The 15,645-nt window shown below is 52.3% G+C and overlaps 1 protein-coding gene across 1 annotated transcript; it reads right to left on the bottom strand.

Annotated features, from left to right (window-relative positions):
• Positions 1 to 2,058: 2,058 nt before the first annotated feature.
• On the bottom strand, positions 2,059 to 15,284 carry GMNC (geminin coiled-coil domain containing). The gene is made up of 5 exons (XM_087726053.1): positions 15,249 to 15,284; positions 14,170 to 14,341; positions 6,743 to 6,828; positions 6,393 to 6,596; positions 2,059 to 4,549 (listed from the first exon to the last, which is right to left on the bottom strand). The coding sequence occupies exons 1-5, from the start codon at positions 15,282 to 15,284 to the stop codon at positions 3,995 to 3,997; spliced, it is 1,053 nt and encodes a 350-aa protein (XP_087582179.1). The 3' UTR covers positions 2,059 to 3,994.
• Positions 15,285 to 15,645: the final 361 nt, after the last annotated feature.

The following is a 15,645-nucleotide window of genomic DNA, read 5'->3' as shown; positions in this document are numbered from 1 at the left end:
ACTTTCTGCTTTTTCTTTGAAGATGTCTCCCTTCTCCTCCAAGGAGCTTCTTCTGCTCTGACTGGAGGTGGGAAAGGGAGGGGCTTGTGTTCCCCACCATCCAATCAGAACTGAAGAAGCTCCTTGGATGAGAAGGGAAAAACATCTTCAAAGAAAAAGCAGAAAGTCCAGTTGCCTCCTGGAAAAAAAAAGCACCTTTGGGAAACTGTTGTGGTTGTTCCTGTTGTTTTGTTCTTGTTATTATTATTAAATATGATTTATTAAATATTTGTATAATTACAAATACAAAAATGTACGAATGTGTAGCAGAGCGACCAAATGCTCCTGTAAGTACCATGATGGCACCTCATGAATTGATCAGTGCAAAGACTCGGTTCCTTTTGAAGTCTTTCTCTAAGGAACCGAGAGGAGAAGTAGGATAAGGACACAGAACAGGAGTCGGCAACTTCAAACACTCGAGGAGCCACAAAGGTCCTAACCAGAAGCCCCCATTGAATTCTGAAGCTGACCGGAAGTCCTGTTCCCCCCACCATAGAGTCTCCTCCTAGCCTGGCGTCCTTTTTCCTCTGCCGACCGGAAGCCCTGTTTCCCCACCATAGAGCCTCCTCCTAGCACGGCGTCCTTTTTCCTCTACCTGTCCTAACCGAAAGCCCTGTCAATTGTGGAGCTGACCAGCGACAGGGAGCCACAGCAGAGGGATGAAAGAGCCACATGCGGCTCCAGATCTGCAGGTTGCCGGCCCCTGACCTAGAACCTTTCACCCTGGAGAAGATCTATGCTTGGGGCTGCTAAAGCTCAACATTGACTTGATAGCACATAATCAAAAAAAAAAAACTTTCGGAATACAAAACCAAAGACTTGGAAGGGACCTTGGAGGTCTTCCAGTCCAACCTTCTACTCCAGCAGGAAATCCTATACCAATCCAAAGAAATGGTTCTCCAGTCTCTTCTTGAAAACCTCCCGTGATGGAGCTCCCACAACCTCTGGAGGGAAGGCGGTCCATTGGTTCATTGTTCCTGAATTCAATTGGCTTGAATAATAGAATAAGGGAGTTGAAAGGGACCTTGGAGGTCTTCTAGTCCAGTGTTTCTCAACCTTGGCAACTTGAAGATGTCCGGACTTCAACTCCCAGAATTCCCCAGCCAGCATTCGCTGGCTGGGGAATTCTGGGAGTTGAAGTCCGGACATCTTCAAGTTGCCAAGGTTGAGAAACACTGTTCTAGTCCAACACACTACTCAAGCAAGAGACAGCCTCTTCTTTTAAAAAAAAACCTCATTTTGGAGGCCCCACAACATCTGAAGGCAACTTCTGTTCCACTGATTGTTCTCACCATCAGGAATTTCAGCTTCTTTTGATGTCTGTCTGTCTGTCTCTCTGTGTTTGTGTGTGTGAGAGAGAGTTTGTGTACAACATAACTCCTGAAAGTCTTATATCTGGAGAACTTTGGGTTCTGCCAGCAAAGGAATCTTTCTGTTACCCGCTTTGATCATTCCACTAGCATTTCAGCTGGGCTCGGACTGAACTAATTTAATAGCCATTAATTAATATGCATCCCAAGACCCAGGCGGCCTTCCAATTCTAAAGTCGAAAGGCACCAATTCAGAAGCTTGTTTGTCCACCTCAGAGTAAGCCAGTGTGGCCCCCCCAGCCCTCCTCATTCCTTTGGGGCAATTAGCCCAGAAAAGCAAAGTTTGAATCAACCAAGGTGAACGAGAAAATCAAGAAATCCCCAAGAGACTGCAAAGAGAGAAGGGCATACATCTGTTAACCGCACCCCCAGACCCTCTTCTTCCCATTGATGGATGTTTTTGTGCTCAACGACTTTTGGAATAAGTGCAGAAAATGATTGATTAGCAAATCTGGGAAGTTAAATGTTTTGCTTTATTGCTTGAAGAAGAGATATTGGAAAGATCTCTCTCTCTCTTTTTCTCTCTCTCTCTCTTTTCTCTCTTTCTAACTCTCTTTCTCTCTTTCTCTCTCTTTCTCTCTCTTTTCTCTCTTTCTCTCTTTCTAACTCTCTTGCTCTCTCTTGCTCTCTCTTGCTCTCTCTCTCTCTCTCTCTCTCTCTCTCTCTCTCATCTTAATTTGGGGAAAATATCAGGCAGAGATCCAAAGGGCCAATTATTTTGAGTGCAATAATTGCAACAATAGCTGTGATAAACACCGCTCCATCGCGCAACTGTCAGTTCCCAGTTTCTGTTGAATAAAATCATTTGAAGCTGCGAAACCTTGAAAATTCCTAGAAAGAGACTGGCAAATCTAGTTGCATCAACTCCAAAAAAGCACCAAGTAGGTCAGACTGGGGGAAAATCTTCTCCAAAATCCAGCTCTTCAGAGAGCTTTGAAGTTCTAGATCTTCTGAATTCTCCCCATCTTGATCTTTGCCCCTCAGCTGTATCTCCCCTAGCTTTCCAACATTCTAGATCTTATGAATTCTCTTCTTGGTCTTAGCCCATCATCTACATCTCTCCTAACGTTTTGAAAGTTCTAGATCTTATGAATTCTCCCCTTCTTGATCTTAGCCCCTCAGCTATGTCCCTCCTTCCAAAGTTCTAGATCTCTGAATTCTTAATCTTAACCCATCAGCTGTGTCTCTAACCTCCAAAGTTCTAGATCTGCTGAATTCTCCCCTTCTTGATCTTAGCCCCTCAGCTATGTCCCCCCTTCCAAAGTTCTAGATCTCTGAATTCTTAATCTTAACCCATCAGCTGTGTCTCTAACCTCCAAAGTTCTAGATCTTCTGAATTCTCCCCTTCTTGATCTTTGTCCCTCAGCTATGCCTCTAACTTCCAAAGTTCTAGATCTTCTGAAGTATCCTTCTTAATCTTAGGCACTCAGCTACATCTCTCATGTTTCCAAAAGTTCTAGATCTTCTGAAGCGTCCTTCTTAATCTTAGCCACTCAGCTACATCTCTCGTAATGTTTCCAAAAGTTCTAGATCTTCTGAAGCATCCTTCTTAATCTTAGCCACTCAGCTACATCTCTCATGTTTCCAAAGTTCTAGATCTTCTGAAGTGTCCTTCTTAATCTTAGCCACTCAGCTACGTCTCTCGTAGTGTTTCCAAAGTTCTAGATCTCCCTGATCTTAGCCTATCAACTATGTCTTTCCTAATTTTTCAAAATATTTGGCAGATGGGACTCAGAGAATGCACTTCACTTAGGGCAAAAAAAAATTGAGCAGAAGCAGCAGAGCTGGCCTTTTGAGAGTCAGGAGAGAGTGTCCACCATGAGGTCCTTCACAAGAAGGTTTCCTTCACAAGAGTTAGCTGGCAGTTTGTGGAACCTGACAGAGGTCTTTTTCAGGCATTTGTGGGTGGTGTCTCTTCCATGTTCTGGTACTAATACAACAATAGCAGCCGTACCAGAGAGCAGGCATCTCATGGGGTTTCTTGGCCAGAATAGTGGAGCTTTGGAAGGCTAAGGCTGAGCAAGTAATGACGTCTCCAAGTCCATGCAAGAGGGATAGTCTTATCCCACTGGTGCCCTCCATCAAGGACATGCCTTCTAGATCAGTTGACAAGTCCTCCAAACAAGAACCTTTTCCTAGAACCCGGCTCGTCATGACAATCTCTACAGAGCAGAAGACCCAAGGAATTTAGGAGGCATCAACTCAGCAGCTTCTCTTCACCGCATCTGGAGGCACTTTCTGCTCTTGGCACATGATGTACATCTCTGGCACGTGGTGTGGCTCTGATGCCCAACCTTCCCATGGCTGTGTATGAAGGTTGCCAACAGAATCATGACAATCGTTATGGTTATAATCCTTCTGTTATTCAGGCAGTGCAACGTGGGCTTGATGAGATATTAGAAGGAAACGACTCTGTAAACACATCCTTCGCTGGCAGTAGAACATGGCTGGCTGGTTCCAACCATCCCAGGGTTGGAAGGGACCTTGGAGGTCTTCTAGTCCAACCCCCTACTCAAGCAGGAGACCCTTTCAGCATAGGGGACAGATGGCTGTCCAGCGACTGTTGGGGATGGTGGGGAAAGGCCTCATTCAGACTGGGTGGGTACCCAGGTGAGCTTCCACCCTCCATCTTCATCCCGGCGCACGAACGCCTGTCCTTGGCGGAAGGTGTGGGTCTTCACGTTGCAATGGGGGCTCAGAGACGTGGTGAAGGCCACGTCCATCTTGGCTGGCGAGGGGCAGTCGGGGAGGCAAGGCAGTGGGCAGGGCGTGGGGAAGGGGCTGGCAATGCTGTCCACTGGGGAGGTCAAGGGGACACTGCCACCCGGTTGACTCTCGCTGACGCCCAGGTCGGAGGCCCCAAAGGGAAGACCCCAAAGGGGAGGGCCCAAAGGGGGAGGGCCCAGGGTCGAGGCACTGTAGTTAGCTGACTCGTCCACGGTATCCACGTCCTTGAGCCCCAGGGTCTGCAGCACCCAGGAATCCACGGGAGGCGCCGGCTGCTCCTCTTGGCAGGCGGAGAAAGCGCCCGAGAGGTTCCGCCTGGCCTTTGGCGGGTGGCGCCCCTCCGTCTTCCGGTGCCTTTTGCCGATCTTGGAGGTCCCGTCGACGTCCTGGCCATCCTGAAGGAGAAGCAGCTTCTGTTCAGGAGGGAGAGGAAAGAAGGGGAGAAGATGAGGTGAGCCGGGCAGGACTAGGAATCATATTCAGATCAAAAATGGATTTATTTATTTATATCCTGCCTTTACTATTTTTACAAATAAGCCAGTGGTGGGTTTCAAATTTTTTTGGAACCTCTTCTATAGGTGTGGCCTGCTTTCTGGGTCCACTGGTGGAACCTCTTCTAACCGGTTTGGTAGGTTTGATGAACCGGTTCTATCGAACCAGTGCGAACCGGTAGGAACCCACCTCTGAAATAAGCCATCTAGCTTTCATGCCTAAGGTGGGGCTAGAACTCACCGTCTCCTGGTGATTGGCCCAAAGTCACCCAGTTGCTTTTCACATCTAAGGTGGGACTAGAACTCAGATCAGTCATGGAGAACCTCTATCCTTTTGGCTGCTAAGAGTCAACACTGATCTGACTATCAATCAATGCAAAGACCATCATGCAGGGAAAGATGGAAAGAGAGAGACGAGGAGGACACCCAGCAGCAAAGTGGAAGACCTGAAGGACTAGATTGGAGACAGATCAGCCATGGAGAACATCTGTCCTTTTGGCCAACACTGATCTGACAGTATTAAGCCATCAATCAATGCAGAGACCAGCTCCTTTGAGAAGTCCATCATGGTGGGAAAGGAAGGAAAGAGAAGAAGAGGACAACCTCCATCAAAGAAGATCAACTGAGTTATGGTGGTGATAGAGACACTCTTGGAAGACCCAAAGGACCTGCTTAGAGACAGATCCAGCATGGAGAAGGCCCATCCATGCAGTACGTAAACGTTGACCCTGACTTGATGGCACATGATGAGTGGATCGATCAATCAGTCAATCAATGCAGAGACCAGCTCCCTTGAGAAGTCCACCATGGTGGGAAAGATGGAAGGAAAGAGAAGAAGACAACCAGAAGCAAAGAAGATAGACTCGATTACAGCAGTGATGGGACCACCGTTGGAAGACTTGAAGGACCAGGCTGGAGACAGATCAGCCATGGAGAACCTCTATCCTTTTGGCTGCTAAGAGTCAACACTGATTGGATAGCATTAAACCATCAACCAATGCAAATACCAGATCCTCTGAGAAGTCCATCATGCTGAGAAAGGAAGGAAAGAGAAGAAGAGGACAATCATCAAGAAAAAAGATCCAGTTACGCTGGTGACAGGGTCACTGTTGGAAGATCTTCAGGACCTGCTTAAGAACAGATCAACCATAGAGAAGGTGTATCCATGAAGTCACTAAAGGGTGAGCCTGACACAATGGCACATGATGATTGATCAATCAATCACTCAATCAATCCAAAGACCAGCTCCATTGAGAAGTCCATCATGATGGGAAAGGTGGAAGGAAAGAGAAGGACAACCAGAAGCAAAGAAGATGGACTCAGTTACAGCAGTGATGGGACCATCATTGGAAGACTGAAAGGAAGACTTGAAGGACCAGGCTGGAGACAGATCAGCCATGGAGAACCTCTATCCTTTTGGCTACTAAGAGTCAACACTGATCTCATAGAATTAAACCATCCATCAACGCAGAGACCAGCTCCCTTGAGAAGTCCACCATGGTGGGAAAGATGGAAGGAAAGAGAAGCTCAGTGACAGATGAAGGTGATGGTAGCACCATTGAAGGACCATATTGGGGACAATCCTCCTGCAGAAAGTCTTTTCAAGAGTTATTTCAGCTTGATGGCATAGAATCAACAGATGAAAATAGGCAGAGTTTTGGAGAACAGTGAAAAACTCATGCTTCCATTACCGTTTTTGATTTTTTGGGGAAACCCACCCAAAACCCCAGAGGACCCCCTCACCCACCCCCAGACGTCAGTTAAATGGAGCTGGGGGAAGGTTTCTTTGCGCCAAGAAGTCCTGAGTTGGCCTGGCTGCCGGTACAGAGGTCCCCCTACAGAGGACGGATACCTGGGTCTTCTCCTCCAGCTGCTTGACCAAGGCTGAGTTGAGGAAGTGTTTGAGATGCTGGTTCTCCTCCTGCAGCCGAGTCAGCTCCACCTCCTTCTGGACCAAGATGTCCCGGAGCTGCAAAGGAAGAGAGACAGAGAAGGAGATTGGACTCAACCTGGAACTAAGGAGAAACTTCCTGGCGGTGAGAACAATGACTCGGTGGAAGAGAAATAGCAGCCCCACCTAGAGAGCACTGCAGTAGTCTGGATGTTGCTCCTTACCTGTTGGTTTCTGAAGAGTTGGGTGGACAGCTGGTCTCCAGAAGGGGAGCCATCTTGAAGGACGTTGCCTGGGAAGTAGAACCGATCTAACGGAGCAAGAAGGTGAAGAGGTCAGGAGCCCCCTCCACGCCTCCCCATCTCCCGCCCCTCCATCCTCACCCTGCGTGGCCCGCTGCCACCTCCGTCTCATCACAGGTGGGTGAGACAGGTGAAACGGGGTGCGAGGTCTCTGGCCCCTCCCCTCCTAAGCCAAGCCCCCCACCCACCCGTTGCCCAAAGTCAGCACAGCTGGCTGGGGGGATTCTGGGAGTTGGAGCCCAACTTTAAAGTGGCTGAAGCTGAAACCCCCGGAGGAAACCGAGGGAGGAATTGTGGGAGGTTGGAAAAGCCTCTTGGATTGATTGAGCTTTAAGAGCAGAATTTTACCAGCAGGATTGGGCTGCCCTCCCACCTGCCCCCTCCTCACAGACCCCTCCCCTTCTAGTGCTCAGAGAACAGCAAGGAACACTCAGTCCTCCTCCTCCTCCTCCTCCTCCTCCTCCTCCTCCTCTCTGCAAACTCCCTCCTTTCTAGCATTGATGATATTCCCTAGCTGGCTCACGAAAGGTCTGCAGAAGACCAATTTCGCAATTTCGCAATTTCATGGGTTTATATGCCGCCCAATCCTGGGGGGACTCAGGGGCGGCTTACAAATACGAATGAAATAAAATAACACACAGGATACAAACAATACAAACAGTATTAAAAGCACAACATGCATCCGGTTTAATTGGGGGTTGAACCTGATTTGAGTCAGGGAGCCCCAAGGACTCCACAAGGCTCCTCCCCTCTGACCAGCAAAGCCCCCTCCCTCCTGGCATGGATGACGTCACCTCGTTGGGTCATGAAAGAAAACAGCCCAGCTTTGAGAGCCCCAAGGAGCCCACAGAAGTCATCCTCCTCCTCCACCACCTCTTCCTCCTCCTCTTCCTCCTCCCCCTCCTCCTTCTCTTCCTCCTCTCTCCTCCTCCTCCTCCTCCTCCTCCTTCTCCTCCTCCTCTTCCTCCTCCTCCTCCTCTTCTTCCTCTTCTTCCTCCTCCTCTTCCTCCTCCTCCTTCTTCCTTCCTCCTCCTCCTCCTCCTCCTCTCTTCCTCACAACCCATCTCCCATCTACTTCTCAGAGAGCCCCAAGGACCTCACAGTCCAACCTGAAGTACAAACATTTGGTGGGTGCCCCTCTGATTCCTTCTGCCCTCTGGATTGGGGACCAGGGAAGAGGACCAAACCAGAGGAGACAAGCCCACATCCGGCTGACCGGCCACCTCCCACCCATCTGGCAGAGATTGAAACATGGATGGGAGGGACGGAAAGAGAGAGATCAGTGAGTGAGCCTGGCTACGTTCTGCTGACTCTGGGAAGAGCATTTGGAATCATAGCGAGAGTCCCCAAAACTGGGGTTTCTTCCTTTAACCCTTGAAGGCCTTTCCCTTCTCATCCAAGGAGCTTCTCGGGTTCTGGTTTTCAAGGAAGAAACCCCCAGAAAGTCCAGCTGCTGTTTCAGAAACACTTTGGGGGCAAACATGACCTGGATGAGGGAGAACCTCCATGGCCAGAGAGAGAGGGAGGAGGGAGGGAGGAGAGGGAGAGAGAGGGGGGGAGGGAGGAGGGAGAGGGAGAGAGAGAGAGAGAGAATTGGGATATAGAGCCGGTGGCAGTGGTTAGGGTGCAGCACTGGAGGCTACTTCAGCTGACTGCTAGTTCTGCAGTTCGGCGGTTCAAATCTCACTGGCTCAGGGTTGACTCAGCCTTCCATCCTTCCGAGGTGGGTAAAATGAGGACCCGGATTGTTGTTGGGGGCAAAATGCCGACTCTGTAAACCGCTTAGAGAGGGCTGAAAGCCCTAGGAAGCGGTATATAAGTCTAACTGCTATTGCTATTCCTTCCTTCTCCCTCTATCCCTCCTCCATCCTTTTCCTTCCTTCCTTCCTTCTCCCTCTATCTCTCTCTCCATCCTTTTCCTTCCTTCCTTCCTTCCTTCCTTCCTTCAAGGTTGACTCAGCCTTCCATCCTTCCGAGGTGGGTGAAATGAGGACCCGGATTGTTGTTGGGGGCAAAATGCCGACTCTGTAAACCGCTTAGAGAGGGCTGAAAGCCCTATGAAGCGGTATATAAGTCTAACTGCTATTGCTATTCCTTCCTTCTCCCTCTATCCCTCCCTCCATCCTTTTCCTTCCTTCCTTCCTTCTCCCTCTATCTCTCTCTCCAGCCTTTTCCTTCCTTCCTTCCTTCCTTCCAGCTTGACTCAGCCTTCCATCCTTCCGAGGTGGGTGAAATGAGGACCCGGATTGTTGTTAGGGGCGATATGCTGACTCTGTAAACCGCTTAGAGAGGGCTGGAAGCCCTATGAAGCGGTATATAAGTCTTATTGCTATTCCTTCCTTCTCCCTCTATCCCTCCCTCCATCCTTTTCCTTCCTTCCTTCCTTCTCTCCTATCCCTCCCTCCATCCTTTTCCTTCCTTCCTTCCTTCTCCCTCTATCTCTCTCTCCATCCTTTTCCTTCCTTCCTTCCTTCCTTCCTTCCTTCCTTCCTTCCTTCCTTCCTTCCTTCCTTCCTTCCAGCTTGACTCAGCCTTCCATCCTTCCGAGGTGGGTGAAATGAGGTCCCGGATTGTTGTTAGGGGCGATATGCTGACTCTGTAAACCGCTTAGAGAGGGCTGGAAGCCCTATGAAGCGGTATATAAGTCTTATTGCTATTCCTTCCTTCTCCCTCTATCCCTCCCCATCCTTTTCCTTCCTTCCTTCCTTCTATCCTCCTCCCTCCATCCTTTTCCTTCCTTCCTTCCTTCTCCCTCTATCTCTCTCCATCCTTTTCCTCCTTCCTTCCTTCCTTCCTTCCTTCCTTCCTTCCTTCCAGCTTGACTCAGCCTTCCATCCTTCCGAGGTGGGTGAAATGAGGTCCCGGATTGTTGTTGGGGGCGATATGGTGACTCTGTAAACCGCTTAGAGAGGGCTGAAAGCCCTATGAAGCGGTATATAAGTCTAACTGCTATTGCTATTCCTTCCTTCTCCCTCTAGCCCTCCTCCATCCTTTTCCTTCCTTCCTTCCTTCCTTCTCCCCTATCCTCCCTCCATCCTTTTCCTTCCTTCCTTCTCCCTCTATCTTCCTTCCTTCCTTCTCCCTCTATCTCTCTCTCCATCCTTTTCCTTCCTTCCTTCCTTCCTTCCTTCAAGGTTGACTCAGCCTTCCATCCTTCCAAGGTGGGTGAAATGAGGTCCCGGATTGTTGTTGGGGGCGATATGCTGACTCTGTAAACCGCTTAGAGAGGGCTGAAAGCCCTATGAAGCGGTATATAAGTCTAACTGCTATTGCTATTCCTTCCTTCTCCCTCTATCCCTCCCTCCATCCTTTTCCTTCCTTCCTTCCTTCTCCCTCTATCTCTCTCTCCAGCCTTTTCCTTCCTTCCTTCCTTCCTTCCAGCTTGACTCAGCCTTCCATCCTTCCGAGGTGGGTGAAATGAGGACCCGGATTGTTGTTAGGGGCGATATGCTGACTCTGTAAACCGCTTAGAGAGGGCTGGAAGCCCTATGAAGCGGTATATAAGTCTTATTGCTATTCCTTCCTTCTCCCTCTATCCCTCCCTCCATCCTTTTCCTTCCTTCCTTCCTTCTCTCCTATCCCTCCCTCCATCCTTTTCCTTCCTTCCTTCCTTCTCCCTCTATCTCTCTCTCCATCCTTTTCCTTCCTTCCTTCCTTCCTTCCTTCCTTCCTTCCTTCCTTCCTTCCTTCCTTCCTTCCTTCCTTCCTTCCTTCCAGCTTGACTCAGCCTTCCATCCTTCCGAGGTGGGTGAAATGAGGTCCCGGATTGTTGTTGGGGGCGATATGGTGACTCTGTAAACCGCTTAGAGAGGGCTGAAAGCCCTATGAAGCGGTATATAAGTCTAACTGCTATTGCTATTCCTTCCTTCTCCCTCTATCCCTCCCTCCATCCTTTTCCTTCCTTCCTTCCTTCCTTCCTTCTCCCTATCCCTCCCTCCATCCTTTTCCTTCCTTCCTTCTCCCTCTATCTCTCTCTCCATCCTTTTCCTTCCTTCCTTCCTTCCTTCCTTCCTTCAAGGTTGACTCAGCCTTCCATCCTTCCAAGGTGGGTGAAATGAGGTCCCGGATTGTTGTTGGGGGCGATATGCTGACTCTGTAAACCGCTTAGAGAGGGCTGAAAGCCCTATGAAGCGGAATATAAGTCTAACTGCTACTTGATTCCTCACTAGATTTCCAAATAGAGGATGCCAGGATTGAGCTCATGGAGAGAGAAAGGGGGGGGATCTGGGAGGGGGATGTTTTGTGGGCCCTAAAACAAAGAGAAGAATGCAAAACAGGGGGATCACCTGTTGCAGAAGGCTTTAGATTAGACTGGATTAAGAGAGCTAGAAGGGACCTTGTAGGTCATCTAGTCCAACCCCCTGCCCAAGCAGGAGGCTGCAGAATAAGAGAGTTTCTCTCTTATTTCCCTTCTCCGTTTTCTAACTTTTGTTTCCTTTTTTTAAAAAAAAATTATTTTTTTTAAATCAAGCTTTCACAAAAGGGCTTGGGGAAGGATAAAACTCCAGGGGGGGGGGAGCTCCGGTGAAGTGCAGGCCTTGCCGGGCGCAACAATAGAGACGGACTTTCAACCCCAAACTCTCCAAATCACCTTTCCCCCCCCCCTTTTCCTCCTCCCTGCCAAGAGCCCTCCTGCCCAGCAGCTTCAACTTCTGACCCCCCGCAGGAGGAGTCGGGAACCTCCGGCAAAGTTTGGCAAAGGGCGAGCCTCCCTCCGTGGGAGCAGCTCTCCCCAGAGGTTGGGTCATCTTACAGAAGGACCTGGATTAGCAAATATTAGTCATGAGGCTCCGTGCTGCACGCATTCAAAAGGGGGCCCAGCCGAACAATGGGAGGGGAAGGAACCTTTATGCCAGGCCGTGCCAGCGCTTCTCCCGCTGGTTTCCCCCGCCTGGTTCCGTCAGGTGGAGGAGTCGGAAGGGCACAACGCCCCCTCCCCCTCCCTGCTTGGATGGGGGCAGCGGGCACAGCTCTAGGTCTCTTCCCCCCTTTGCCTGCTTCACAGGAACTTCCCTCCATAATTCCTTCCCTCCCTCCCTTTGCTTCCTTCCTTTCCTTTTCCTCCCTCTCTCTTTCCTCCTTTCTTCCTCCTCCCTCCCTGCTTCCCTCCTCTCCTTTTCCTTCCTTCCTCCCTCTTTCCTTCTTTCTTCCTCCTCCCTCCCTCTCTGCTTCCTTCCCTGCATCCCCTCCTTCCTTCCTTCCCTTCCTCCCTCTCTTTGCTTTCCTCCTCTTTTTCCTTCCTTCCATCTCTTCCCTCCCTCCTTCTTTCGTTTTCTTTCTCCCTCCCTCTTTTTCTTTCTTCTTCCTCCCTCCCTGATTGCTTCCCTGCATCCCTCTCCTTCCTTCCTTGCTACCTCCCTCTTTCCTCCTTTCTTCCTCCTCCCTCCCTCCCTTTGCTTCCTTCCTTTCCTTTTCCTCCCTCCCTCCCTCTTTCCCCCTTTCTAACTCCTCCCTCCCTCTCTGCTTCCTTCCTCTCCTTTTCCTCCCTTCCTCCCTCCCTCCCTCTTTCCTCCTTTCTTCCTTCTCCCCTCCTCTCTGCTTCCTTCCCTGCATCCCCTCCTTCCTTCCTTCCCTTCCTCCCTCTCTTGGCTTTCCTCCTCTATCTCCTTCCTTCCATCTCTTCCCTCCCTCCCCCATCCTTCCCTCCCTCCTTCTTTTTCTTTCTCCCTCCCTCTTCTTCTTTCTCCCTCCTCCCTCCCTGCTTGCTTCCCTGCATCCCTCTCCTTCCTTCCCTCCCTTCCTTCCTTTCTATCTTTCTTTTCTTTCTTTTTCTTTTTTATAATATATGTGGTCACCTGTTCATTTTCCCATCCCATCTCCCTAAATCCTTCTCTCTTTTTAATTGCAAACTCTTGCAAGGGGCTTCGTGGGGGTACCATCTGCCCCTCTTCCTGCAGGGGGCTGCCTTTGGGGTGTTTGTACACAGCCCCAGCCCCCCCCTCCTCTTAGCCTCCTCTCTTATCAGCTAAATGGCCCCGTTTCCTGGAGGCTTGGCTTCTACATCGTGATCCTCTTGGGACTGCTCCTTGGAAGCCCCCTCCAGCTACTCTCCTCAAATGGCCAGCAAAGGAACAGGACTGGGGGGTGGGGGGGTGGGGGTCGAGCAGCAGTTCTCGACTTACGACCACTCATTCAGCGATGATTCAAAGTTGCAAAGCCGCCGAAAAAAGGGGACTTGTGTCTGTTTCTCACAGTTACGACCCCTTGAAGCCTCCCAGGCTCCATTCAGAGGCTTGGCAACGAGCTCGTACTTATGACCGCTGCACGTGATCCCCTTTTGCGACCTCCTGACAAGCAGAGTCAACGTGGGAAGGCGGATTCACTTAACGACCGTGTCGCAAACTTAACAACGGCAGGGTTTCACTTAACATCGGTGGCAAAGAAGGTGGTAAGTTGGGGCAAGGCTCAACGACTGTCTTGGTTAGCAACGGAAATTTCGGGCCCGCCGTAAGTCGAGGACCGGCTGGCCTCTTCAGTTGCGGCTTCACGACGATGCTGGCTCAGCCTTCATGGCCCCCTCGCCCCTCCAGTTCCCCCCCCCCGATCTCCCACCTTGGGGTTCTCTTACCACGATGGCTTCTCCCCGCACAGCAGGGGCTTCCCAGCCTGGGCAACATGAAGGTGCCTGGATTTCAACTCCCAGAATCCCCAGCTTTTGTAAGGCTGAATGATGGGGAGCCAAGGCGGGGGGGGGGGGGCTTGGAGAGTCCAAGGCTGATCCCTTGCCTGGGATGGGTGCCCCTCCCACCCCTCCTTCAGCCCTTGGTATCTGGAGGGTCCTTCCCTCACCTGAACCAGGTATTGCCCAGACTCAGTCCCCATCAGGAGGGGCTGCTCCAGCCCCTCCCCTGCCCCTCCCCTCCCCCTCTCTGAAAGGAGTCTCCGATCCCATTGGAGGCATCGGCAGGGCCAAATGTCTCCTGAAGCTTCCATGCCCACATGGGATGGGGTGCAGGTGGGCACAGGGTGGCTGCTGGCCTCTGCTCTCTCTCCCCCTTTATCTCCCCTCTCCTCTCTTTCCCCCTCCTCTTCTCTTCCTCCTTTTCTCTCCCTCCCTCCCTCCCCCTCTCTCTCTGTCTCTGTGTCTTTCTCTCTCTCTCTTTCTCTCATTCTCTCTGTCCGTCTCCCCCTCCCTCTCTGGAGTGGGGGACCCGCAAGGCCGGAGGGGCGCCCTCTCCACCTCCACCTCCCATTCCTGAGCCTCCCGTCTGCTTCGCGCTCGGGCAGAAGCCGCGGAAGGACCGCGGGGCAGAAGCGCCCCTGCGCGGCCAGCAGCGGCATCATCCGCGACGGCTCCCTCCCTCCGCCTGCAGTTCCCCTCCCTCGCCTGGACGACAGCCCAGACTCACCTCCGCTGGCCGCGGCCGGATCGTCGGGGAGAGCCGCGGCGGCCCAGATCGCGTCGAGCCACGTCTCCGAGGAAACCTCCGTCGCCGCCGCCGTCGAGGGGGTCCAGGGGAGGAGGTGGGCCGGGCCCCCCGCCAGGGCCGGCGGTGGCTCTTGGCAGGGCGCGGCGCTGCTCTGGCCAGGAGAGAGGCAGGAGACCGCGTGAAGGGAGGGAGGAGCAGGCTGGACGGCCGCCTTCCCACCACACGCGTCGCCCGGCTGGCACCGGTGGCTGCTCCGGCCCTTCTCCGGCCGCGCGTCCAGTCCGGCCGCTAGGCGACCTCCCTGCAGCCTCCTCGCCCGGCAAGGGGGAAGGTTTGGGGCGAGGGGTCCTCCGCTTCCCCCGTCCCAGCAGTGGAGCGCGGGCGCCTGGTTGCAAATGCGTCTCCCTCGCACGCGCTTGAGACCCGCAGCCGAGGCAGCGCCGACCGTCGGAGGAGGGGAGGGAGCCAGCTGAGGGAAAAAAAGACCCCCACCCTCTTCCCCTTCGGGGGGTCTCCCCACTTACCATCGGAGCGGCGGGGCGGGGAGAGATCGGATCCAGCCCCCTCCCCTGCTTGGGCTCCGTCGGGGCTCCTCGCAAGCGGCAGCGGCCCCTCGACGGGGCGGGCGGGAGGCGCGGAGGAAGGCGGGCAAGAGGAGGCGCCCAGGTTGCTGCGCCCGTCGCCGCCCCGCGCCCGTCTCGGTGCCCGCCTGTCAAAGCGGTGAGGCGGAGCAGCCAAGCGCCGATTTGGGGGGGGGGGGTGGACGCCGGGCAAGGGAAGGCGGGGGCGGAGGAGCCGTCTCCAGCTCCGCTGGTGCCAACCCGCCCCTCCCCACTTCAGAGAGAGAGGGGGGGGGACACCCGCTGCCCAGTGCCCACCCCCGCGGAGAAGGCACGCGGGGCTTTGGGCTGGCGGGCACCATGCAACAAAACCTCTCCCCCATCAGGTGGCAGGTGGGGGGTGCGGGCACACCTATCTTGCCAGCCCTGGCATGGGCCAGCGGGGTTCTCTGTGTGTGCCATTGTGGGTCTGAGGTAACAACCACACCAGCCTCCAACTTGCAGGCTTGCCAGTCCAAGCTGAGTCCCAGCCATGTTGCTGATTGCGGGTCAGTTTTGCCAAGGTGGTTGTGTGAGAACGGCATTCATGGGGAAAGCTGGCTTCACCTGTTACAGCAGTGATGGGGAAATCTTTTGGGCTCAAACATTCGGAAAATGCTTAATTTCACTCTCCTGGTGTGTGTGTGTGTGTTTGTGTGTGTGTGTGTGTGTGTGTGTGTGTTGCACACATACAGACATCCTTGACCAAAGAGAAACATTTCTTTTTCAAATCCATTCATTAAAAAAAAAAAACACTTCAATCATACGTGGTGTTAAGTGTTGCGCAAAGAAACAACACAGGCCTGTGTAAAATAGCACTAGTGGGTGGGTGGGGGGAACCCAGCTTCATTATTAA

Source organism: Thamnophis sirtalis, unplaced genomic scaffold (genome assembly GCF_051295495.1).
Source record: "Thamnophis sirtalis isolate CommonGarterSnake01/CBP01778 unplaced genomic scaffold, rThaSir2_p1.2 scaffold_11, whole genome shotgun sequence".
Classification (NCBI taxonomy): domain Eukaryota; kingdom Metazoa; phylum Chordata; class Lepidosauria; order Squamata; family Natricidae; genus Thamnophis; species Thamnophis sirtalis.
Note: the sequence above shows the minus strand (reverse complement) of the source record. Positions and strands in the feature narration are given on the sequence as shown.